We start from the raw sequence: 24,578 nt of genomic DNA, 5'->3' as shown, positions 1-24,578 counted from the left end.
AGGACACTGCCGCTCTGTACGGAGGCGACACACCCAAAATCCCCCAAAAACCAACCAACAATGGCATTATCCGAGGCCTTTATCCCCCACGCCTTTGACAAACCCTTCAAGTCTCTTTGTCTCAACCCCATGATGACAAGGAGACCATTGTACATACAACAGTGAACTTAGACACAACCCAACAAGCAGACTCGTTGCTTAGCATGAGATCCCCAGTAACCGCAGCATACAACCATAGGGGTTCAATCTCTCTTTGCAGGGTATAAGAAACCTTTACCCCTCGAAATGGGCGCCCCTGCGCGCACACCCCCGGCTGGTCTGGCTACAACTTGATTTTTTTTATAGACGACAAAAGCAGCAGGGTTGCTTCACACCAATGTCCTCAATCCGAGGAATAGTTTCGACAACGGATCTTACACAGAACAAAAGATACGACGATACTCGCCACTAGGGAGTTAAGTGGCATCTATCAACGGCCGATCAGATGAGAGGTGGGAATAGAGGCGGCGGTGGCGGCAGAGGTGGTTTCAATTACCAGAATAACCGCGGCGGTGGAAGAGGGGGCGGTTTCAACAACCAGGGTGGCAGAGGTGGGTTCAACAACAACAACAACACCAACAGAAATAATAATAGTGGCAGAGGAGGGTTTAATAACAACTATAACAACAACCAAAGTGGAAGAGGCGGCTTCAACAACCAGAACAACAACAATAACCGTGGCGGTCGAGGGGCGAACAACAACCGCGGTGGGAGAGGTGGTGGCTTCTTCAACAACAACAACAATGGAAACAACTGGAATAACAACAATAATAACAATAACAACAACAGCAACGGCAAGAACGGCAAGAAGAACAAGAATGTCAACTGGTATCACCCACTCCTCGACCCCTACGACTTCGAAGACGACTCGGCCAGGCTGTTGCAGGGCTGGGGGTTTGACGGCAGTAAAGTCCCGGAGCCCGAGGATATAGAGATGACGGACGCGCCTCCGCTGGAGGATCCCGAGTCAGACGATGATATAATGATGGGCGGCGTCTCCGATGGCGAGGACTCTGACACGTCGATGGGAGGCTGGTCCGATTCAGAGTCCGATTCGGATACGTCGGTAGGGGAGCAGTCGGATTGGGGTGCACAGGGGCGCGGACCGTGGAATTCAGATATCTCGATGAGAAGTTGGACCGGTTCGGACCCAGATACCTCGGTAGGGGAGCAGCCGGCTCGTGCTGCGCAGGGGCGGAGATTGTCTGATTCAAATATCTCGATGAGAAGTTGGTCTGATTCGGACTCCGATACCTCGTTTGGAGACCGTCCTGACTCGGTTACTTCAGTGAACGACGAACAGTCCGACCCAGACGACGCGGAGGGCGTCCGTTTTGAGTGGTACAAGTCGTGTAAAGACCGTCCTGGTACACCAGTTCCCTCGAGGAGATCAAGCTCGAGTTCGGAAGCCTCGAGCCACTTATCGGATCCGGACTACGTGCCAGACGATGAAGAGGGTGAGGATGAAACACTCGATCCAGGGTAACAAGCCCCAACCGACCTTCGCGAGGAGATGTAATAACTTCGCGAAGCTGTCGGAGGAACCTGTTGCTGGCAACTTTAGGTTCTGGTGATAGAAATATCAATCTATCTTAGAAGTGCATTCCTGGGTGCCTCGTGGCACAGAATCAAGGGTTGGTGGTTGGGAGATGAAGAGATAGACTAGGAGGAATTAGTCAGTTGTGGGAGGGGAGACTCACGCATTTGAGGTACCAAAGGTATGAAATGGTCGTCGGGACAGCCGATCTCGAGTTCCTCCTTGGGGCTAAGAGATCAACCCTGCGGGCGCCGGGGTCAACGGCTAAGCTGGCACCAATCTTGGGTCTAGTGTTATGGTTGTTAACTTACACTACACAACTAGTCTACCAGCCTTGTGGTTTAGTGCTTACGGCGCCTCTCTCCACCGAGCTGAACTACGAATATACCACTATTCTCTCCCCAGGCCCCACCAGACTCCAAAATAAATAAGAAGCGACCTGCTCGACCCCTCCCTTCCCCTTCTCAATCAACCATCATCTATCGATCTCCCACTTGACTACATACCTACCCACCCTCCCTCCCACCCACCAGCACAAACATGGCCGTCAATCCCACCACCAAGCCCCAGGCAATCGTCCTAGTCCACGGCGCATGGCACTCGCCCTCCCACTACTCCGACTTCACGACCGCCCTGCGCAAGCGCGGCCACGAAGTCCACGTCCCGCGCCTGCTGACCATGAACGGCGCGCGGCCGCCCAACGCCCACCTCGAGAACGACACCGACCTGATCCGCGGCTACGTCGAGAGCCTGGTCGAGGCCGGCCGCGAGGTCATCGTGCTCATGCACTCCTACGGCGGGCAGGTGGGCACCAACGCGCTCACGGGCCTCTCGACCACCCAGCGCCAGGCCCAGGGCCTTTCCGGGGGCGTGAGCCAGCTCGTCTATATTGCCGCCTTCGCCGTGACCGAGGGCACATCGATGGTTGATGTCGTCGAGGCGCACGGCCACGGCGAATACATGCCGCTCGCGTTCGACTTCGCAGAGGACAAGACGACCGTCAGTCGGGATCCGAAGGGTCTCATCGTGGGCCCGGGGCGAACTGACGAGGAGCTCGAGGCCTATGTCGCGGCCTTCCGGCCCCATAATGGCGGGGCCTGGTATGAGAAGGTGCAGCGCTGTGCGTGGCGCGAGGTTCCACGGCTGGTGTACATCCAAGCGACGTTGGATATGAACGTGCCGCTGCAGTATCAGAAGGATTTGGTGGAGGTGCTGGAGCGGGAGACGGGGCGTCCGGTGAGGACGTTTCAGGTGGAGACGGGTCATTGTCCGACGTTCACAAAGCCAGAGGAGGTGGCGGCGATTGTGCATGAGTTGGCGGTTGGGAATTGATTAATAGGCGGGACCCCTGAGAGAGGTTTTTCTTCTTGATGGGACGGAATCAGATTGTGTCATTCTGGTGAGTTGTTATTGGCGGCCATGTACAGTACCACACGCTGAAACGTAGTTGTACTTGTACCCATGTTCCTTGGTCTGTGGTACCCACCTTCAGCTTAGTAGACGCAGTAGCGATTGGTAGGCAACGTACGTAGCACTGTACATTAAGGTAGTATCCATATAGACCTTGCGGGTGTTCATCTGCCATTAGTGCTCTCCGCTAGTGCTTACTGTGATACCGCCCGGACCTGCGACGGCCTGCCCCACGACCCCTCCCCCCAGCCCAGCTCAAGCCACCCCGGCGCGGCTGACTCGGGCACTCTCAGCCGTGATCAGGAAGCGGGCCGCAACGATCGTTTCGATCCACACGGCGCATGCGGCGTTACGTGCTGTAGAATATTGGGATGTTATCCTTCACGTTCTGACATGGAGAATTCGACGAATGCACCCAGGCTGGCTTGATAACTTGGAGAGACAGCTACCCCATACGGAGGGAGCGAGACGCGGCTATGGTATGAGAGGCATCGTGCTTGCGCGATGTGGTGAAGATCCATGGGGTGCGGCTTGTAAGCGAACCATCAAATCAGGTGAAGAAGAAAAGAGAGGGGGTGCTTGATCCCTGACCGATGGAATCAACGAGAAAGATAAGCTCGGGGTTAGTTCTGGGCATTCTGAAGGAGAGGTGACAGCAGGGCTATTCGTCACCAGGAAATCAGGTCTGACTGACGGCCGCGAGGGGTGGTACTGAGCGCATAGGATTAGCTCTAGGATGAGAAGCAGTACATGCCATGAGTGGAGTGAATCGGCGATGCCTACCTGGGTGTGTATGCACGCATTTCGAGTATGAGAACGCACACTCGCTCGTAGATAAGAAGCAATAAAACTTGCTCCCAGGTCGATTTGTGTCATGCGAACATGAGGAAAGATCGAAGTCGCTATCGCGTAGTGTAAGTTAGCTGCTACTGCCCAACTCAGCCCGCCATCCAAGTATCGCACAGATCACCAAATCGTAACAATTCTTATCTCACAAACAACACCAAAGAAAATACCAAGAAAGGCGAGTGTATGGCGATTCCGGGGGTAAACAACACCCCATCAAAATCCATGGTTCAGGGTTGACAATTACGTAAAAAGGGTTGACGACGAGGCACTGACATCTGCTCTATATCACTCAAGCATGACCCGTACCCACCAACAGCTTAGACCTGATGGTCGAGTTAGCAGGTCCTCGTGGCCAAGTTGGTTAAGGCTTCACGCTTATAATACGAAGACATTTCATGTATCGTATCGTGACGATCGGCGGTTCGAGCCCGCCCGGGGACATCTCTTTTTGGTTTTGGTGGTGGTGGCGACTCTCTCCCCCCAGTACTGCACATGTACATAACCGCCCTTCGTCTCTCTCTTTCTTTAACTTATGTCAAGCATTTATTCTTTTGTTGTTTGTTTGTATGCCTTGGTCGTATCCTATAGAGTCCGGGTGATATGCGATTTGCTAATATCTGCTGTGTATGGACAAATATCACAGGACTGGGTGTTCGGACCTCCTAAAGGACTGGCTGGCCGGTTCCTCTAGGCAACCAGCCTAACCGTGGGATGAAGAGTCTTCCCAAAGACTAACGTCAGAGATTGCATAATGTGATGGAGACGTGGAAAGAAGGAGCACTGGCAAGAAGCATGCGCAGTATGTATGTGCGTGGCCCGTCAAACCATGCCCCATTTGGCTCTGTGGATATTCTAGGTGAGGTATTTGAGACACCCCAGACTCATAGGTCTCAGCCGAAGTACTGTCTAGGAAGTTAGTGGGATGTGTTTAATTGGTGTGTGTACCTAAGAGGACGGACACCTTCTGCTCTCCATCTGTTTTTGTACTTGGATTTGTTAAATACACTTCCAATAGAATGACTGTCGAGTATCAAGCAGCTTGCCTTGGCTCGGTGAGAGCAGGATCTTTGTAGGAGGTGACCAGCTCGGAGGGATTTTTCGTCTTACTCATCGTCTTAACTTTGAATGGCGTCCAAAACAAAGTATGCGTATATGGAAAGGCCAAAAGTATCCGTGGCGACCAAAAACAAAAGAAGAAATTCGAGTGCATCATCCGTGAATCGAACACGGGCCTCATCGATGGCAACGATGAATTCTACCACTAGACCAATGATGCTGATTGATGTAACCTTCACCCATGTATAGCACCATGATGCTGCGTGAGCTTACTCTAACCCAATTCCACAATCTATTCCATTCATCAAGCACCAGTGATATTTCATGATGCCAATCATCGATGATTTACCCTTGCCAACATGTGACCCCGGGTCAGTACGGAATAATGGACAGCAATGGACCCAGTGCTTATCAGCTAGCGCGGACCCGGTTATCAGGTATCCATCTTCAAACATCATCCCATGAAAGCGGGGTAAACAGCCCATTCGATCCTCTCACGCAACATCAATCGAACAATTATGTCTTCCATCACCGAAGCTGTACCCAATGTGCTCAAGCAGCTCCCGGCTTCTCACCATGGTCCGGGTGGTGCAGTGGCCATCCTTGAAGACGGAAACGTGCTTGGTCAACATGTATGGGGGTATGCTGATATCGACCAGCGCATTCCGATGACCCCGGAAACGATGATGCCTATCTGCTCGATCACCAAACAGATGGTGTGCATGTGCCTTAAGGCACTCGAAAGACAGCTCCAGTCCCAGCTCGGTGGCGACGATGATCAAGTCCAGTCGCACCTAGAAGCCCATTTTCGCGAGGTATGCCCCGATAACCTCGACTCCTTCGCAGGAGCCTCCAGACCGAGCCTCCGTCAACTCTGCGACAACCAATCCGGGCTGCGAGACTACTGGGCCCTGACCACACTCTGGGGCGCTCGACCGGACGGCGTCTTCTCATTGCCCGAAGCCGGCGAAAAGATGCTCGAGCGCTCGGGGGCCCCTCATTTCCCCCCAGGGACCCAATACTCCTACGCCAACACCAATTTCCACATCCTGGCGCGGGTCATCGAGCGCTGCAGTAGCGGCTGCTCCCCCTCCGGAAACAAGCCGTTGGGCGAGTGGCTCCGCGAGCAGGTGTTCACCCCGGCGGCGATGGCGTCCGCGTGCTTACATCCGGACCATGCCTCGTTGCCCGGAGATTGCGTGGGATACGAAGGGGACGCGGCGCGCGGCTACATCGCCGCTGTCAATCGGATCCATTGGTCCGGGGATGCGGGCGTTGTGGCTTCGCTGGCGGACATGATCGCCTACGAGAAGTTCCTCCATCGCAGCCAGGCGGACGAGACGAGCATCTACCGGGAAATGGCCCTCCCTCCGACGTTCGCGGACGGGACCCCGGCCCCCTACGGCTACGGCCTCCAGCACGTGGTGGTGGCGGGCGTGCCGACGGTCGGCCACGGGGGTGCTCTGCGCGGCTACCGCCTACACAGGCGTCATGTTCCCTCGCGGAAGCTGTCTGTGATAGTAATGTTCAATCATGAGGCGAACGCGGAGATGGCAGCGCAGGATATTTTGGCGAGGCTGCTGAAGAAAGACGAAGTGCTACGCTCAGTATCCCATAGTGTGACGCTCAGCGCGCAAACTTGGCCGGGATCCTACTGGGACGAAGAGGCTTGCCTGGCCATTGAGGTGAAACATCGCCCTGATCCTGGGGATATTGTCGTCACCTACGCGGGCGAACCGGACACTTTGGTCCCCGTGCGACCAGATCGGGCTGAATCTCGCACCACCTTGGCAACGCTGGAGGAGGGCCGTCTCCGTCTCGACTGGCCGCAGGCAAATAGGCACATCACTGCCCACCGGCTTGTCCGCTCTCCTACACAGGCAGACGGGAAGGCTTTTGCTGGGACTTATGCCTGCAGCGAATTGGATTCGACTTTCCACTGCGCCGAGAGTGGCGGGCAGCTGTACGGATACTTCGATGGGTTTCTCGGGCGTGGCCCGGTGCATTTTATGCGCTACTTGGGCGAGTGCAAGAACGGACCCGTGTGGGCTTTAGCCTGTCCGCGGGGAATGGATGCCCCTGCACCGGGGGACTGGAGTCTCTGTTTCACTCGCAACGAGGATCAGTCCGTCTCGGGGGTGACGGTCAGTTGCTGGCTGGCTAGGCGTGCCGTGTTTGCACGAAGGTCGTAGCGGTTGGCTTCAGTCAGACATGGCTCAAGCCTTGTCGATATAACTTACTAGTATGGTATGAGCACGCTCATGGATATGCCGATTTTCAATGTTCTCCATAACAGCTTCGTGGCTCACTTATCTTTAATCGTCCTAAACAGCCAAGTGATTCTTGTTGAGTGACAAAACTCAAGCAGGAAGTTGAGCGTGTTGACCCGGACGGTAGTAATGCTGTATAGACTTAGGGCTACAATATGGCTGTTATCTTATCTGGCGATCATGTGAAAGAGCAGCATGATGTCACAGAGAACTCCCTTCTATGCAACAGATAAGACCACACTTGACCAGAACAATTGACACGAGTCTAGTCGACTAGAATCTTTACCTTAGCTAGTATTAGATAGAGTCCCAAGCGATAAAAAAACACCACCGGAAGTACAGTGCCTTATCTGCATACGCGCAAGGCCTGGGCTGCACCAGACTTTCCAGTTGGAACCACCAACCTATCAAAGGGAGGTACGGAGTAACTTAGTAGCGAGCCACACCGCCCAAAATAGCAGCCTAAACCATCAGGCCGCCAAGACAACCTTTCATCGCCGCGCCTGCAGCAGCCCAGCCCAGCCCGCAATCGCGCGCGCATCTCCGAATATTTGTTCCCTTGAAGCAGCAACCATCACCACCACCTCCTCCTCACCCCCCACCACACAGCTCGCATCCACACATCCACACATCACAATGGCCCTAGTCGCCTACTCCGACTCGGAAGCCTCCGACTCCGAACCCGAAACCACCACCACCACCATCCTCAAGAAGTCCACAACCACAACCACAACCACAACCACAACCACCGCACCAGCCCCCTCATCAACAACAAAACCCTTCCAAATCGACCGCACCAACCCCCGAAAAATCCGCGTCGCCCTCTCCGACCTCAAACCCGACCCCAGCACCCGCAACAACTCCGAAGACACCGACGGACCCGCGCGCAAGAAGCCCCGAACCGGTGGGAGTGGCGGCGGCGGCGCATTCGCGGGATTCAATGCGCTCCTCCCTGCGCCCAAGAAACCCACCGCCACTCCCAAACCCTCCGCGACCGGATCCAGCCGGAAGGTATTCAGTCTGAAGACGGGGGCGACGCCGGGGTTCGATCGGCAAGCGGACGCGGAGATGCGGAGTGAGATGGCGTTTGGGCGGTTAGGCGGGAATGGGGATGGGGATGGGGATGAGACGATTCCCAAGGCGGGGAGTTGGCGGGATGAGTTGGATGGGGAGCACTTCGGGCAAGGGGAGGAGGATCTGAAAACGAAGACGAATACAAATACAATCACAAACCCACCGCCGCAGGAGGTCAAATTGACGGGGAATCCGATGATGTTCAAGCCTTTGTCGGTGGGGCGGGGCACGCAGGGGAAAGGGAAGCGGAAGGCCGCTGGTGGGCCGATTGCTGTTGTTTCCGGGAGTGGTGGTGTGTCGGGGGCGTTGAAGAAGGATGTTGAAGGTGGTTCGTCTGCTGGTACGACTGCTGGTACTGGTGCTGGTGCTGGCACTGCTGCTACGACGGCGACGGCGCCAGCACCAGCCAAACCCAAGATCAGTCTGTTCTCACTCTCCTCGTCAACCGAGGAGACCGCCACCGCCATCGCCACCGGCACCGCACCGACAGCACCAACACCAGCGCCAGCAGCGTACGAACCCCTAGTCTACACCAGCGCTCACGAAGCAGCGGCGCCCGCCGCCGGCCCCGAACCCGACCTCCCACACCCCTCCTACCCAGCACCCACCGGCAACACCACCAACAATCCCCTCAGCGCCATCGCCGACGACCTCAACCTCACCCGCGCCCAACGGCGCCAGCTCTTCGGCCGTCGGTCCGCCGACCCCTCCGGCACCACCGCAACCGCGGCCGCCCCGCGCGTCCTCCACTTCAACACCGACCAGGAGTACGCCGCCAACCAGCAGATGGCCCACGAGGACCTCGCGGCCGCGCAGCATAACCCCGTCCGCGCGATCGCGCCGGGCAAGCACACGCTGCAGCAGTTGGTCAGTGCGGCGAGCACGCAGCGGGAGGCGCTGGAGGAGAGTTTCGCGACGGGGCGGAGGAACAAGAAGGAGGCCGGGTCCAAGTATGGGTGGTAGATGGTTGTCTCTCTTTGTTGGCTGGGTTGGGTGGTGATTGGGGGCGAGTCTTGGGCTAAAGGCTCAAGGCTAAGGGGGAAGTGGGAAGGTTGGAGGTGACGTCTGATGCCGAAGTCCTGGCTGTGTGTGTAGTTACCACTTGATTGGTTTTCTCCGAGGGATATGGGGAACTGCCCTTCTAAATCCGAATGAAATATGGCAGACTTAAGTCTGTCCGGGAGAATCTGCACCTAAGAGTGTCTGGTAGCGAAGTTGGGCGAAACTGCGCAGCTATGTTGCTGCATGTTGGAGTGTGTCATCTTGGTTCATGAGATAAATGATAATCGTACTATATGCTGAAGTCTACGTTTCGGAGCAGCTATCATGCATGAAATCTATTTGCGAAGCTATATGCAACAAGTATATACAGGAAATGCTAACCTAAAACTTTTGTATCTACTCCTAAACATGACACCAGCCCCCGTAGTAGCACTAAGAAGAAACATCCACCACCTCGGCGAACCACTGCTTCAGCGCCGTCGCCAGAACTGCGGGGAGCTCCCGCACATCACGCACAACTAGATAATAGGGGAAGGGGAATCCCTCGAGGTAGCGCTTCATCTTCAGCTTCATCTCGCCGCTGCCGCTCTCCAGGTCCGGCTCGAAGCTGGCCTGCGTGAGGTCGAGGATGGAGCTGCCCTTGACCGCGTCCACGATGATGAAGACGATCATGATGCGCTCCTCCTGCGCCTGGCGCACCAGGCGGCTGATGGTCTCGTGGTCCTCGCAGATGCCGTCGGAGATGATTAGCTCGAGCTGCCACAGGTCGGCGTTGCCGCCGCCGGGGGACTGCTTCCAGCGCGCCTCGCGGAACAGCGCGATCGAGTCGGCGATCAGCTTGCGCACGTTGGTGCCCGTCTGCTGGTAGCTGAAGTGCTGGAAGACCTGCGTGCCGGCCTCCGAGGAGAACGGCTTGCCGAACTCGTGCGCCACCCGCACGTGGTCCTCACTTCCGAAGCCGAGCACGCAGAGGTCGCCGGCCTCGAGCATGCTCAGACTCTTCGCCACGAGAGCCAGGGTCTCGAAGGCCAGCTGCCCACTGCCGCTCTCCAGCATGGACTTACTGTCGTCGACCGCCAGCATGATCTGGTAGTTGCGCTTCGAGGGAATCGACCGTCGCATCCAGATCTTGTCCCGCTTGTACTGCGAGGCGATGTACGGGATAATTCGCTTGATGTTGAGCCGCTTGCCGGTGCGGAAGTCACCGCGGAGTTTGGTCGCAAGCGTGGGGGCAAGGATAAGCCGCAGCTGCTCCGTCAGCGACAAGGAGAGATCGGTGGTCGCGGACTCGTAGTACGACCAGAGTCGTTGAGCTTCGTCCCGTGGCGTGAGCGGGGGCAGGGTCGAGGATAGATGAATTGCAGCCAGATGTGCGTCGACCTCATCCAATTCCTCATCGGCTGCCTCCTGGCCTGCAGCGGCATCTGCCCGCTCCTGGCTCTGAAGGTTACCAGGGATGAAAGCACCGGCCGTCTGCGACTCAGCGGGGGCGCCTCCCTGGTCTAGCTGCATCTCGTCTTCAAGTCGGTTCTCGGGGAGGTCCTGGATATTGTCGTCGGTGATGTCTGGCAGGAGTTCATTGTCCTCGTCCGGCTTGACATCCGATTCGACGCCCTTGTTCTGGTCTAGAGCCTTGGCCTGTTCTTCGTTGGCTTGACCAAGCGCTTGAGTGTCGGCAACATCGTCTTGATCCGCCAGATGTTCGAAGTCGGCATCCGCCATATCAGTATCCTCAGGCAATCGAGTTTCGGCCTCCTCGTCTTCCTGCTTGGAAGCATCCATGATCTCCTTCTGTCGACGATGCCATTGCTCGAGGACATCGCCCAGTTTCTTGAACGCTTGGAGTTGAGGATCCTCAGGGTTGGAATCGTTGGCGCCGCCTTCATCCTTATGTCTTTGGTTCTCGTCTCCTTCCTGAGCAGCACCGGTCTTCTGCTCCTTCTCGTCAGAGGGATCAGTGGAGCCACTCTCTTGCTGCGCGTTACCGGACGAGCCTTTCTCCTGGTTCTGATCTTGTTCGGCTCCAAGGCCACCGTTGACAGCTTCGCTAGGAGCGACTTCCTCGCCAGCAGCCTCGTTCTCATCGCGTTGGGCAAGGAAGTCATCTTCCTGCTTCTCTTCTTCCTCTGCCTCTTCGCCGGCCTCATTCGCCTCATCATTACCTTCAGCCTCGTCCGCGTCGCCCAGCTCGTCATCGGGACCAGCTTCCTCAGTCTGATCAATCTCCTGCTCCTCCCCATCCTGTTCCATGGTCTCGTCTTCAACGCCGTCTCCCTCCATTTGCTGCTCTTCTTCCGCAGGAGGAAGGTCATTATCCATCATATCATCATCAAAGCCGTCGTCTTCCTCGGGCTCTTCGTTACCCTTCTCATCGCCATCCAATTGCATCTCCTCTGGAAGATCGAGCGCCTCTTCTTCCTTGGCATGTGGATCAGTGACATCCATGTCTTCACGCCCAACAGCCTCACCCTCCTCATCAGGAGCCTCTTCACCCTCTTCGTCATCTTCTTCCTCTTCCTCCTCTTCACCCTCCTTGTTCTCACCCTTCTCAGCTTCCTGACCAGGTTGCTGGTCCGGCGCGGCCGTCTGCTCGTCGTTCTCCGCCGCTCCCTTGCCCTCTTGAGTCTCAGTCTCCTTCTGTTGATCATCGTGCTCGCCATCCCACATCTTCTCGTCGACAGCCGAGGCATCGAGATCATCAACATCGCCCACCTCTTCATCGATATCATCCTCTTCGTCTGAGCCGCTTTCATTGTCGTCTTCATCGTCTCCCTCCTTCCTCTCGCCTTCTTCGCCTTGCATCTCCTCCTGATCCATGTTGACCGCATCTTCGGAGTTCTCGATCTCTTCATCGGTCTTCTGCTTGTCCTCCTGGGCGAGTTCCGTCAAATCCTCATCGTCGGCTACATCCTTGCTGATGTCTTCGGCTCCCTCACCCTCCCCAAGACCGGTGCCACTCTCCAACTGGCCAGACTTGCTCTCCTCCGTCGACGGCTCGGACGGACTACAGAAGCCTTCTGACGCGATCTGCGTGAACGATTTGGCGAGGATATAGGACATCTTACATGTCTCTTTGTGCACCGTCAGGTAGCGATCGACCACGTCTCGACAGATATGCGCGAACTTATTCAAAATCGGCAACAGGGTCGCCGTCAAGGCAATGGCAAACGGAAGGCTGGAAGGCGAGCGAGTCTGCAGGTGCTGCAGCTTGTCAAGGACAGACTCGAGGGAAGTCGAGATGTCCGCCATGCGAAGAAGCCTGAGGGCTCGGACGAAGAAGTCGTCGCTCCGGGACAGCGCACCAGGGGCGGTGATTTGCGACGGAGCTTCGTTCAGCTTCTGGATACTGACAAGGATCTTGTCTGCGGCAGCAATGAGACTCGAGTCGTATTCCTCGATAGAAACGCCAAGATCATGGCTCTCAGACTCATATGCGACAGTATTGACCTTCGACCATGGGATGATCTGGCCCAGAACAAAGGACAGGTCAGGGCGCTCCTCGGTCCACGTGGCGAGGTCGAAGTCCAGCCTGGTGAAAGCCGTGCAAGCTTCTTCCACGGTGGTCTTGTGCACACGTGAAGCCATTCCCTCAGGCAGCTCAGGGAGATGGCTCAGTGTGATCTTGAGGCGGTCAAACGTGTCCTTCCAAGCCTGCAGGCTCTCAATCACGCCTGTAGAGTTGAGGCCGGAGAACTTGGCATGAACTCCCACGACAGTGATCGCCAGGCCGATGATAGGAGCCAGCCATGCTACTGCCCTTGTAATATCATCTCTTCCATTCGAGAAACTTGAATGGGCCTTGAAGATAGAGAGGGGATCAGCGGTCCAAAGGTTGGCGACCTTCGAAAGCAGTGAATCAAGCGATTTCAAATTAGAAAGTGCGGGAGAGATCGAAGTCCTCTGCTTACGGACGAGGTGCAGGAGGTGCTCCACAGATCCCGAGCTTCTGGAGATTTCGACGTTGCTAAGATCCTCAGAGTAGTCGCGCGCCGCTAAGCGGGCACGAGGCAGCAGGTCCAGGAAACGGTGGAAATATGAGTCTGCCTTCTTGATCAAATTTACGTCGGCGATGCCAGCTTCGAACGCCGGGACGGTCGCAAGGACTTGTGGAACAGATGCCTGTGCCTCCAGCAGACTGGTGTTGACATTACGTTTCACACCCATCTCGTAGATCCGATGTAACGTGTCAGCATAGAACCGACGCTTCTGAACCTTGAGATGCTGGACATCATCCTTGTTCTCTTCCGTCAAGGTCTTCGGAGTCTGTGACTTGAACTCCTTGATACTCTCAACGACATATTTGACAAAGCTTTCGAGGTCTTCAGCCACATCGAATTCTTTCGAGATCGAACCATACACCTGCATCATGCTGCTAGCAGTGTTGTCAGGGTTCTTGAATCGAGGTGGTCTATCGATCCAGGCTTTCTCCTCGGTCTGGCACATCGCCAGCGCTTCAGGGAAGACGAAGGAAGGAAGAACCATTCGTTGAGGAGCAGCCGTATCCTGGTTGTCCTCTGGCATGTCTTGCTCCAGGATGGGCTGAGCCGGCTGGGCCAAAGCCTCTCTATACTTGCGGACCAACTTGAACAGTTTGACGTGTGACCGTCTAGAACTTTCCCGAAGGGCGACAATGTTGGTATCCTTCCAGCTAGCGAGCTGAATTTGCTCCTTAATATTCTTCTCAAGAGCCTGCCTTTTTTCAGCCAACAATTTAAGCACAGGGGGTTCAAACTGTCTATAGCGCTGGAGGAAATTGTCAAGAGCAGACGTGAGTTGACTCAATGACGGAAGATCTTCCACATAGAGTAGCAACAATGACTGGAAGTTCTTGATCAGTCGGAGACGCTCGCTGTACTGTCCAACAGTGGTGGAGCGGAAGAACTGTTCCAGAGTCGCAGTAACCTCTTGAATGTGGTCATTCAGTTCCATTTCACCGGATTCAACGATCTGGATCGGAGCCCGGACCAAGGCTTCATAAGTGATGAACCACCATGAGCTGACATCTTTGAGGCATTTGTCGTCTTCCAAATCCAAGAGTTTCGCCCAGGTAGTCAATTCAAGTCGCCGCCAGCCAATGATAGTGCCTGTGATCTCGTCATACAGGGAAGCTGCCGAGTATTCTCTGCTGGCCACCAACTGCCATTCATATACAAGGCCGTGAAGCTTTTCAACCTTAGTAAGGAATTTAGCAACAGGTTCAGTATGCTTAAACTGGAGAATTTCTCTGCAGCATTGAATAACGTCTGCGAGAACTGCGTGGTCGGGCCAGGATTTGTGGATTTGAGCAAACCGAGCTTTCGTCGACAGGGTCAGGTCAACAAGCTTCTTAGCTTCGACCATATTCGAATCCACGTAAAAGTTGTAATTCTTCCCTGAGGTGACTTCGCCTGATTTCAGAGCATCTTCAAGCAGCAGAAGAACGCCGGAAAGTTGCTCCTTAGGTTGGCCATCAACGGTCAATGAGCCGTTGTCCGACCTTAAGGAGCCCAGCAACAGGGATGATTGCTTGACATAGGCCGACAAGACTTCCGCTTGGTTTTCGGAGTTGAAGAGCTTAGCGTGCAAAGACGCAAGTCGGACGGAAATTGCTTTGGGGTCGACACGGCTTGACACCTTTTCTTCTTCATCTGCATTCTCGTCGTACGTTGGGAAAAGTTGACGCAACTCGTTCTCGTCGACTTCCTCTGCATCCTCCCAAGATCCCTTGTAATGATACAGTTCGTTCTTACGAGCTTCTTCCTCTTGGTCCTCTCGCAACTTGACTTTCCAGAGAGCATGGAACTGCTCGAACAAACGACGAAGAGCGTCGCGTCCGCTCCGAGTGGAGATCAGCCCCTTGTCCGCGTTCTCAGCCACTCTGAGCGCTGATAGTTCGTGGAACCACAGATCAGTGTTCAGACTAGATTCGAAGTGAGACTCCTTGTGAATGCTACCAGAAATGGGGTGTACGAGGCCACCAAGGAACGGAGTAGTCTCCCTAATGGCTTTGATGATTTGCACATCACTGGACTGGCGAGACCTGCTCGAGGAAAGGAACAGACCCAAGTCAAGAAGTTGTAGGAACCGAACGATTAGAGTCGTTATATCGTCGTAGGAGCGGTAGTTCATCGTAAGGCGTCTACTGAGCTGGCGAATGTTTTCACGAAGAAGATCAACCATTCGCTGTGACTCCGCATCGCTATCGTCTCCCGCAAAGTTGATGTTCTCCGGGTGGCGCTCAAGGACTGATCTCACAAGACTTGAGAACTCACCATGAAGGATGTTGAGTTCGGAGGTCTGCGGTCTGGTGACAGAAGAAGGCGGGGGTGCCGAACCGAGGTTACGCAGTTCTCCCTGTATAATTTCCTGCCGCAAATTGGACGATTGGCCAGAAAAGCCAACCTCAAATGACGAGATGGCTTTGCCTCTTGCCGTTAGCTCTATCGAGCGCTGGGAATGCCTCTTCCTCTGAACAACCAGGCCCAACGAGGGATCAAATGGCTTATCTGGAACAAAAAGCTGCAAGAGAATGACAGCCAACTGAACAATGCCGGCGCCTGTGCTATCCATCTGTTCCGTCATCAAGGACGACAATAGGCGCGGAAGATGGCTTTGAGCGAAGCTCTTGAAGAAGTGGTTGTCTGGCAGGTTTGAGGCTAAGTTAAGGCTCGGCAGCGAGAAGCCCCTGTGTGATCCTTGAGATTCAACACCTTGGAGGAAAGAAACAATCTGCTCCAGAGATTGCGGCTCGAAGAAATCTTTGTGAAGGATGACAAGCTCCGTAGTCAATCTTGCCATTGCTTGTCGAAGAAACGTGACCTGATTAATGGCAAGCTCGCCACTCGTAAGGGTCAAAGCCTTGGAAAGTGTTTTCTTCTCCATCTCCAAAGCATTCATCTGGCCCAGGCTTGTGGTTCCAACGTAGGCCAGTCTTTCCAACAGCGACAGAGACAATGTTCCACTGACTGCAGCGCCGAAAGCCGACGAGGGTTCACTTCCCGCGTATAAAGAGAGCCTGTTCAGGATGACAGGGATTTGAGTCTTCAAGCTTGAAGCATCAAGGGGCTTGGCGGGACGTCCAGCAAGTAGCGGCAGGATTGATTGCACGACTTGGTCTTCAACTGTCTGGCCGTTACGTAGTGAGGAAAGGTCGTGGTATTGACATAGCACCTCGAATTCAGTAGAGAAGTAGGGCTTTTGCAATGCATCCGCATCTGGCACGCAAGCTGCGAGGTCAACGACTGTTTGTCGTAGGTCCTGATATATGTTAGCAATGAAGAGCATAATGAATAATCACAGAAGTGCTTACCTGGATTGGGTATCCCTCCTGGCCGCTCGAAAGAATGGCTTCCTGAGCTGCAATCAAAGACTTGCGGACCTGGCTCAATTGAGACAAATCAAGATGTGTCTTGGTAGCAACTTGGGTAAATTCAAGGGCAATATTCTCCAACTCCAGAAGAGCCTTCAATTGATCCTGTGTAGCAGAGGTGGCTGGCCTCCAGGACTCCCAGAGTCTCTGCATGCTCAAGCCTGTCGTCAAGGCCCAGTTCTCATGGAAGCGGTCGAGAGCTTGGGAAAACGCCAGAGCCAGTGGTTTCAAAGGGTCCCACCCATCAAGCAACGAGGCAGACAACTCTCTTCCAAGCTGAAGGTAAATCTGAAACTCGCCTTGGTCCACCTCGGTCGCGGTAGTCAAATTGTAGATGTCGGAGCAGAAATTGACCATTGCACGAAGTGCAGGAATCACTTCGGAAACTTGAAACACGGTTTGATCTAAGCTCTGGATGAAGTCGTAGACAGCCTGGCCACAGTCGGATAAAAAGGCTCCCACCGGCTGAGTTGCATCTTTCATCAGGGAAGGGATACGGCCAGAGGCGAGAGAGCGTTCCAAGCTGGTCATTTGGCTTGGCTTGAGATGCTTTCCTGATTCGTTAGCCCGCAATAAGCCCTGCCTCAGGCCCTGCAAGCCGAGCTTAGACTCCTGGAGTTGTGCCAGGACCATGAGCCAGCCAAGAGGGACACTTTGATGCATTATCGATGCAAGAGGTTCGTTCACCAGAGGATGAAGGGGTTGATAAACGCCCTGGGTAGCGACCGAGGCAAAACCGACTGCGAAGTCCTGTTTGATACATTCGAAAGGTCTGCAAGACGAATTGTCATGTATGACAGAGAGGTATCGCTGCAGGGCTGCCAGAAGTGGATCATCCACTTTAACAGAAGAATAGAACGGGAGGAGCCCCTGTACGCGCTGAAGATATGAGAGGTCCGCGATCGAGAGATGATCCAAGCACGCTTCATGAAGTAGAGAAACCGACTCATCGCCCTCGAGAGCCGTGGTAACGTTCAGATTCCACAGGGACCGAAGACGGTACAGTGAGGATTGGCAGGTGTAAGCAGGCACAGTGGAGATAGCGAAGCTCAAATCTTCCTGGGGCAAGAATGAGATCTCGACACAACGATTCCGCATCGCCCGAGACAGCTCGCCGTGGCGAGGGTCCATAGTCAAAAAGAGCCTGAAGTTAGGGTGCGGCTTTATAATGCGAGCATTTCCATCCTCTGTACGTTGTTCGTTCAGGATCAGAGTTCCGTTAGGTTCCGTCAAAGAGTTCAATCTGTCAAGGACGGACGGGTTACAAAGATTCGCATTGTCAAGAACAACCCACTGTCCGTTCTGAACTGCTTGTGTTAAGACACCCTCTGTCCACTCAAAACCGACTTTCATTTTGTCCGTCTTCTCAGAGATGCCTGATAGGCGCTGAGCCCGGTTGGCATATTCTTGAAGAAGAGGTTGGCGGAAAGATTCATACAGCTTCACAAGCGACGCAACCACACCGTCAAGCGACACATCCGGGCTCTGTAGACTCTCGTAGAGCTGAAGAGGGATAGACGAAAGGTCCGCAGTGTCTCTCGTGGCATACGCGGAAATTATCTGTCGCTGAAGATACTGCGAGATCTCCAGGAGCAAGGACGAGACTTCCCTCTTGTAATCAATTTGTTCAAACCCACCGACAAGATCCATGGTGTCTGTATCAGCGCTCAGTGCCAATTCAACCAAGCTGGCTCCATTTAGCGCGGCGAGTTTCCTGATGAGGGTTGTCTTGCCACAACCAGATGAACCCACCAAAATGCTCGGCCAGGATTGTTCGACACACAGCATTAGTGATTCCAGGACAGACAAGTCCCTTGGGAGAATCTGCATTTGGGGATCCGAGGTCTGTTGTAAAACTGAATCTCGCCGCATGAAGCCAAGTCCAACCTGCATGTAGCCTGGTGTCAGGTTATGGTAATAGCTTTTCGGGGCCGTGAGAGAATCTCCAAAGACCTGCCCAAACAACCGAGACACCACGCTGCGGTCTTCCTCACTTCTGAACCGCTGAGAGATTATTATGTCTAGGAAATGGACGGCAGGCACTTGCAGGTTCCCTCGGTCAGCCAACTGAAGCCACCTCTGGATGTCTCGCAGGTTAACCTCCCAGGGACCACCCAGCGCGCCTAGCCTTCGCTCTTGAATGGCTTTGTTAAGCAGGGAGATGAACTCGACGAGGTTGTCGGTCTGGGTGGCGGGACTTCCAGGGAATAGCTTGGCACAGATTCGCCTCAAATCAGTGTCGGTAAAACTATCGGCATACACCACAGTAAATCTGTTGACAAAGGACGCCGGAAGACCTTTCCGGCCACCACCCTGATGATGCGGGTTCTGCGCAGCGAAAAGGACAAAGTCGGGGTGTCTCTTGAATGTTTGATCAAGTTCAGCGACATACACCATCTGACGGTGGTCCAAGCAGGCATTCAACCCTTCAAGAACAGATTGAGAAGCCAGGTTCATCTCGTCAAGAAGAACCCAATCACCACGTTGCATTGCTTGCAGGAATGGTGCATCACGCCAAGCGAACTGTCCAACATCGCCTCCTTCCACCGGCACATCAGACCCAAATAGGTCCGTCAGATCCGTTTGCTCAGAAAGATTGATTCGAGTGAGCGGCTTTCCGAGAGCCTTGGCAAGCGCAGTGACTAGCGTCGTCTTTCCAACACCCGGGCTGCCCTCCAGAAGGATAGGCTTTGGAAGCTGCAATCCTCGAGCAATTCTTACTGAGTTGCCGATAGTAGTAGGAGCATCCATGATGAACTCGGGATCGGGTCTTCCTTGTTCATTGATGGGAAGAATGAAAGGCCCGACACGAAGGGAGGTGCCATCAGTGTCGATAATTGACTTCTGCAAGTAAATGTTGGAAGCATCAACATCGAAAAGCTCTTGCAGCTTGTCTAGACACAACCGACGATTGCCTTCAAGGTCATTCAAAGCTGTCGCAAGGATTGCTGCAGGATTAGCGCCCAAAGTGTCAACAAACACCATTGCGGCACCTTGCACCACCGCGAACATGGGATCAGAGCTCTGACACCTGTTGACGAACTCGACCCAGCCAAGAAGGTCACGAATGGAAAGCGAGGATGTCGTGGAATTTTGGAATGTCGTCTTGAACCACTTGGCGAACTGCAGCATCGCTTTAGGCACGTGCTCCGATTCTAGCTGAAGCTTCATTCGGAGGATCGGCAGAATGTCCTCGTCTTCAGAAAGCTGAGGAGCCCATATTTCCGTCATACGGTTGCGAAGAGCGGCAGAAAGCTCGCGCTTTCCGTAATCACCTCCAGGATTCATAGTAGACAAAAACTGGAAGCCCTCATGAGCAACCACCATGGAGTCAATTGGACCCTTTTCGGCAAGAAGAATAGAGCGATGAGGCTCCAGAACACTGTTCAACCTCTCCAAAACGGAATCGTCGGCAAGTGAGATCTCATCAAGAAGGAAGAACTGGCCCGTCTTCATAGCCGTGATCAAACTTCCATCAGACCATTCAAACAAGGCGTTAAGCCGAGCGAGATTCTTTTCAACTCGAAGTCTCAACTCAGGATCAAGCTCTTGTAGTTGCTCTGCGCTGAGAGCACCAAAAGCCTGTTTCAAATCATCAACAGACACTGACTGCTCATCCCGCGAGAACATAGTTCGTAAGTCGCTATGTAGCTGGCTTTCGATCGCCGCCCTGTTCCTAACGGGTCTTTGAGCACCAATAAGGTCACCCGTTTCCAAGTTCACATGTGCGTTGATGATATACAGTTGTTTTCTGCAAATCTCGGCAACTGCTTGGCACAGCTGAGTCTTACCACATCCAGTCTCACCTACAAGCAGAATAGGCTCGTTATTCTCGAGGGCGGTGGAGACAAGAACGAACAGTCGGCGCATTGCCTTGGTCCACACAATTCCTGGAGCTAGCTGTGCAAGATTGGGAGCGCGCTTGTCCATTTCTGAGGCACCATAGATGACATCCTCGTCAATTCGGACTCTCATGACTTCCTCGATCACGCTCTTGACTGCAGCCCTCTCCTGAGGATTGCGCACTCGCTCTGCCAGCAGCATGAAACCATTGATCGCCAATTGCTCGCGATCATCAGCACGACGAAGCGCCCATCTGAAAAGATCACGCAGGGTTGCAAAACTGTTTTTCTGTTCGAATAGTCGGTTGGCCTGGCGCAATAAGGAGAGTTTGCGGTAAACCGACACTATCCGAGTACAGAACGAAGGAGCAATCTGTGAGCGCTCCTTCAAGATATATTCCAGTTCGCTTTCGGGAATGTCGTCGAAATGAAGCTCCAAAAATCTGTTCCGGAAGGCGCGAGATAACACCTTTCGACCACCGTAGAGACCGGCGGGGTTCTGTGTGGCAAACAACATGAAGTTGGGATGCGGACGCACAACTTCTTGCGTCTCTGGGATGAAGAGCTCACGATTATCATCCAACAGTCGATTCAATGCTTCGAGGACATCGGAAGGTGCCAGGTTCAATTCGTCGAGAACAATCCAGTAACCGTTTCTGAGAGCCTCTACCAAAACACCTTCTTGGTAGCGGAGGGTGCCATCGTCGCTGGAGACGTAAGTTCCCAGATACTCTTGAAGATCAGTGTGCTCGTGATTGTTGATGCGGACGAACTGGTTCCCCGAGACCTTAGCAAGGAACTCAATCATACTAGTCTTACCAGCAGAGGTCGGACCTTGCAGCAAAACGGGGAAGCGGCGCGTGGAGCTTGCTCGGACCAGATTCTTCAGGTTCTTCTCGATAAAAGGTGTGATGATATAGTGAGGTTGTTCTTCGGGTTTCAGATGGCCACGACGCATCCAGTAATGTTTGAATTGCACATAGTCATTTCCGTCGTTTGGTGGTTTGGGTGTCTGGCCCAGGAGTGCTCTGGAGTTCTTAACGTTGCTGAAGATATGCTTCTCGAGCAAAGGTGCTAACAAACGCTCCGATTCTTGACTGAGAACTGTCAGGAAACTCATAGAGAACCCCTCGTAGATTGCTCTGCGCAGGCCGTAGATATGTGCATGATCGGCTACGTAGACGAGCGCTCTGACAAGGGTTCTGATGCTGAAGTGTGGACGCTGCCCAGCACCGTCAGTGAGCTTGTTCTCGGTATTTAGCCTCTTAGCTTCCATGTAGAGCTGTCCAAGATCCGGGACTGCTCTGGCATCAGTCAACGCCAAATCGCCGAGGTACTTCTGAATCAGAGAAAGCAGGTCATCCAGGTCGCTATCGGGTGATTGCACATAGAATTCCGTGAACCTTGATCGAAGACCAGGGGGAAGGTCCTTCTTGCCTGCATCAGTCGCAGGATTCATTGCGCCAAAAATACGGAAATCAGGGTGACCAAAGACGCGCTCCACATCACCCGCTTCGGAGAGCAAGACGGATGGTGAACCTTCGCTACCATGGTGGAGAAGACTGGCGATGTTCTCGAGAGTATCCGGTGAAGCAAGGTTAACCTCGTCAAGAAGAACCCACTCGCCGTTACGCAGCGCTCGGACAATCTTTCCTTGAACGAAGGCAAAGGCAAATTTCGCATCTCCTTGAGATACTTGCGACTCGAAATCATTGAGCTGCGCTGCGAATCTGTCCCATCTCTGCCGCAAAAGTTGGTATTTAGGCGAATCCAACTTTCTCTTCTTCGCGGGTTGTTCCTCAGCACCTTGAGAGCCCTGGTCTGACTTGAACACTCCATCGGCCAATCGGACTGCTTCATGCCAAAGATGTACTAGGCGAGCCCAATTCCCTGCAGTGACACTCTTGGCGACGGAATGAAGGAACTTTTGATTCTTCTTTGCTGAGAATGTCAGTTCGAAGAGAGAGACAAACTCATCATGCATCGGTACAGCCATTGTGCGAATATTGACTGGCTTGAACCCGCCAAGCAAATCAGTGCTTTCACTCTGCTGGGACAAGTTAACCACCGTGAGCTTCTGTCGCATCAGCGTAGCAAGCTGTTGAATAACTGTGGTTTTGCCAATACCCGTCTCACCCACGAGAAGGACAGGCTCGGCCATTTGCACAGAAGCGGCAACTTGCTCCATCAATCCCAAAGCAGCTCTCGTTGACGCAAAGCGAGACGAGGAGGCAGCGGCTTTCGTGAGAGATCCGGCCGGGACCTTAATCTTGCGACATGTTTCTCTTCCAAGCGTGAGGCTGTTGCCTTGGTCAGAATAGGTAGGCGTTCTCTCGTGCATGCAGAAGCGTGCCCGCTGCGGTGAAATTTGCAGAGCTTCAGCAACAACCAAGGAAAGGGAATCCGCCAGGGTCTTTTCAGGGATATATTTCAAGAACACATCCACGACGTCTAGGAATATCTCATCCTCGGCACCCTCTGGCGTCGCTTCATAGCCAGTTTTCGCCCCCAGACGCTGAAGCCGCCTGTGCATTCGGCTACAGAGCTTGATCAGATCACGAAGACCAGGAGTTCGTCCCTGGGAGCTCTTAATTGCCAGACTTCCATGAAAGGAGGCACAAAGCCTTTGATAGACATCCATGATAGTGGCGACCCGAGATTCCAGGAGAGGATATTTTTGCGTGATAACCTCTCGAATTTCGTCGATGGCGAGGGAATCAATCTGGACGCGTTGCCACAACCTGCTTCCTAGGATATTGGTACTGGGGGCAATTTCTTCGCCTGCGATGTTGTAAGAAGACTTCATGGTGGCAATTATCTTGAAGCCTTCTGCGCATTTGATTCGTTCCTTCCTGCTAGCAATGGTCAACTCTCCCCGCTCGATGATCGGAAGAATAAGGCCAATGACTTCGGAAGGCGCGCGATCTAAATCTTCGATCAGGATCCAACGGCCCTCCCTCGCTGCCTTGGTCAAAACACCAGGTTGCCAGGCGAAAGAGCCTGTAGCTGGTGAGGTCGAATACATTCCCAAAAGACTCTTTGCGTCGGTCTGTTCATTCAAGTGTAGCGTGACCATCGTCTCCGCCTGTCCCATGGTTGCGGCGACATCGTTGATCAATGTTGTTTTCCCCGAGTTCGGCAAACCAACCAGCAACATAGGTCTAGCAGATATTAGTGCTGTCGCAATTTTCCGCAGGTTTCCTACGGCGGTCGGCGTTTTCACAATCGAGGACGGTTGAGAAGAAGCATTAGTTTGTCGTGGAACCAACACTCCGCAGATTTCGGCAGTTCTGGAAGTGAAATATTCTCGGAGCTTCTCAATCTGCGGAAGAGCATCGGGAGTAGATCGGTTCGACCTGGCGAGCTGAACCTGCTTCTCCAGTGTGGTCCACCGACGTTCTTCCCACAAGCCAAGACACCGGTAGTCGATTGTGGTTCCCTCCCATTCACCCTCCACGATATCGTCCGCAAAATGAGTTTTGATTAATTCCTCCAGGGCAGCATCCGCTGCACGCATGTAGAGGGCGAAGCATCGTATGGAGAGGTATCTAACGGATCGGTCGCGGTGTTGGAATAGCGATTGGAGCTGAGAGGGCGATACAGCCTTTGAGAAGACTTCTGGGTCATAGGAAAGAAGCCTGAAGATCGCTAACAAGAGGCTTCGGATGGTGGCATCATTTATTTGTGAAAGAGTTAGCTCATCACACGCAGCCAAAGCCGATAGAGGTCCAGCCCGAGCAATGGCATATTGGCTTGCAAAAGGTCGGAGGTTTGGCGCGAACGGTAAGACTCTGGAAAATGCGGAAAGAATATCGATTTGATCTAGCTGAGAGTCGGATAAGAGCCACCGTGCTGCCAAATCCACAAAAATCGGTTCGTACAGGCAAAAGAAACCTTCTGTGCATCCAGGCCTCAATGCGCCAACCGCAAGCGCATTCAGGTATTGGGTCCCAGAAGCTGTGTGAATGAGTTCCGCAATCTCATTCGGAAGCTTCGCAAATAAGCGGGACTCGTCAAGAGTCCCCTCGTAGGCAGGTCTAGCGTCCATGCTGAGCCCTACCGCCAAAGGAACTCTGGTTATGGGATTCAAATAGAGAGGAAGAGGATACAAACTTCGTCTGATTGCAGCACTTTTTTTTTTTCTCGCGATC

General features: G+C 53.7%; 5 protein-coding genes and 2 non-coding genes across 7 annotated transcripts; 5 read left to right on the top strand and 2 right to left on the bottom strand.

Moving 5' to 3' along the window:
• Positions 1–484: 484 nt before the first annotated feature.
• On the top strand, positions 485–1,525 carry BO86DRAFT_401912 (uncharacterized protein; the record flags this gene model as incomplete). Its single annotated transcript, XM_025673807.1, has 1 exon — positions 485–1,525. The coding sequence occupies one exon, from the start codon at positions 485–487 to the stop codon at positions 1,523–1,525; it is 1,041 nt and encodes a 346-aa protein (XP_025525303.1).
• A 591-nt stretch (positions 1,526–2,116) lies between these two features.
• Positions 2,117–2,908, top strand: BO86DRAFT_318550 (alpha/beta hydrolase; the record flags this gene model as incomplete). The annotated part of the gene is made up of 1 exon (XM_025668218.1): positions 2,117–2,908. The coding sequence occupies one exon, from the start codon at positions 2,117–2,119 to the stop codon at positions 2,906–2,908; it is 792 nt and encodes a 263-aa protein (XP_025525302.1).
• A 1,269-nt stretch (positions 2,909–4,177) lies between these two features.
• BO86DRAFT_t213 lies at positions 4,178–4,276 on the top strand. The gene has a single exon. It is a non-coding gene; the product is annotated as a tRNA-Ile (tRNA).
• Positions 4,277–5,040: 764 nt separating this feature from the next.
• Positions 5,041–5,111, bottom strand: BO86DRAFT_t210. The gene has a single exon. It is a non-coding gene; the product is annotated as a tRNA-Gly (tRNA).
• Positions 5,112–5,281: 170 nt separating this feature from the next.
• On the top strand, positions 5,282–7,464 carry BO86DRAFT_391112 (beta-lactamase/transpeptidase-like protein). Its single transcript, XM_025672528.1, has one exon. The coding sequence runs from the start codon at positions 5,410–5,412 to the stop codon at positions 7,081–7,083; it is 1,674 nt and encodes a 557-aa protein (XP_025525301.1). The 5' UTR covers positions 5,282–5,409; the 3' UTR covers positions 7,084–7,464.
• A 233-nt stretch (positions 7,465–7,697) lies between these two features.
• Positions 7,698–9,520, top strand: BO86DRAFT_391111 (PRCC domain-containing protein). The gene has a single exon (XM_025672527.1). The coding sequence runs from the start codon at positions 7,798–7,800 to the stop codon at positions 9,196–9,198; it is 1,401 nt and encodes a 466-aa protein (XP_025525300.1). The 5' UTR covers positions 7,698–7,797; the 3' UTR covers positions 9,199–9,520.
• A 149-nt stretch (positions 9,521–9,669) lies between these two features.
• BO86DRAFT_436137 (AAA family ATPase midasin) lies at positions 9,670–24,515 on the bottom strand (the record flags this gene model as incomplete). The annotated part of the gene is made up of 61 exons (XM_025675997.1): positions 20,966–24,515; positions 20,768–20,926; positions 20,396–20,737; positions 20,267–20,365; positions 20,190–20,236; positions 19,967–20,150; positions 19,819–19,927; positions 19,457–19,782; positions 19,307–19,426; positions 19,022–19,273; positions 18,978–18,982; positions 18,846–18,944; positions 18,620–18,812; positions 18,227–18,589; positions 17,426–18,196; positions 17,048–17,395; positions 16,526–17,017; positions 15,704–16,473; positions 15,619–15,643; positions 15,529–15,570; positions 15,472–15,483; positions 15,394–15,399; positions 15,248–15,363; positions 15,187–15,214; positions 15,094–15,156; positions 15,001–15,018; positions 14,898–14,940; positions 14,841–14,864; positions 14,714–14,768; positions 14,620–14,624; positions 14,479–14,567; positions 14,371–14,448; positions 14,172–14,328; positions 14,101–14,141; positions 14,006–14,064; positions 13,957–13,972; positions 13,816–13,926; positions 13,679–13,785; positions 13,595–13,645; positions 13,534–13,546; positions 13,450–13,500; positions 13,374–13,401; positions 13,300–13,340; positions 13,150–13,209; positions 13,026–13,077; positions 12,907–12,989; positions 12,796–12,858; positions 12,685–12,735; positions 12,533–12,630; positions 12,461–12,496; positions 12,303–12,412; positions 12,174–12,251; positions 12,061–12,140; positions 11,950–12,018; positions 11,766–11,907; positions 11,706–11,732; positions 11,601–11,651; positions 11,503–11,528; positions 11,400–11,469; positions 11,271–11,369; positions 9,670–11,231 (listed from the first exon to the last, which is right to left on the bottom strand). The coding sequence occupies exons 1-61, from the start codon at positions 24,473–24,475 to the stop codon at positions 9,670–9,672; spliced, it is 12,225 nt and encodes a 4,074-aa protein (XP_025525299.1). The 5' UTR covers positions 24,476–24,515.
• Between the last annotated feature and the right edge of the window lie 63 nt (positions 24,516–24,578).

The sequence above is a fragment of the Aspergillus japonicus genome, assembly GCF_003184785.1.
Source record: "Aspergillus japonicus CBS 114.51 unplaced genomic scaffold BO86scaffold_46, whole genome shotgun sequence".
Taxonomy (NCBI): Eukaryota; Fungi; Ascomycota; class Eurotiomycetes; order Eurotiales; family Aspergillaceae; genus Aspergillus; species Aspergillus japonicus.
Note: the sequence above shows the minus strand (reverse complement) of the source record. Positions and strands in the feature narration are given on the sequence as shown.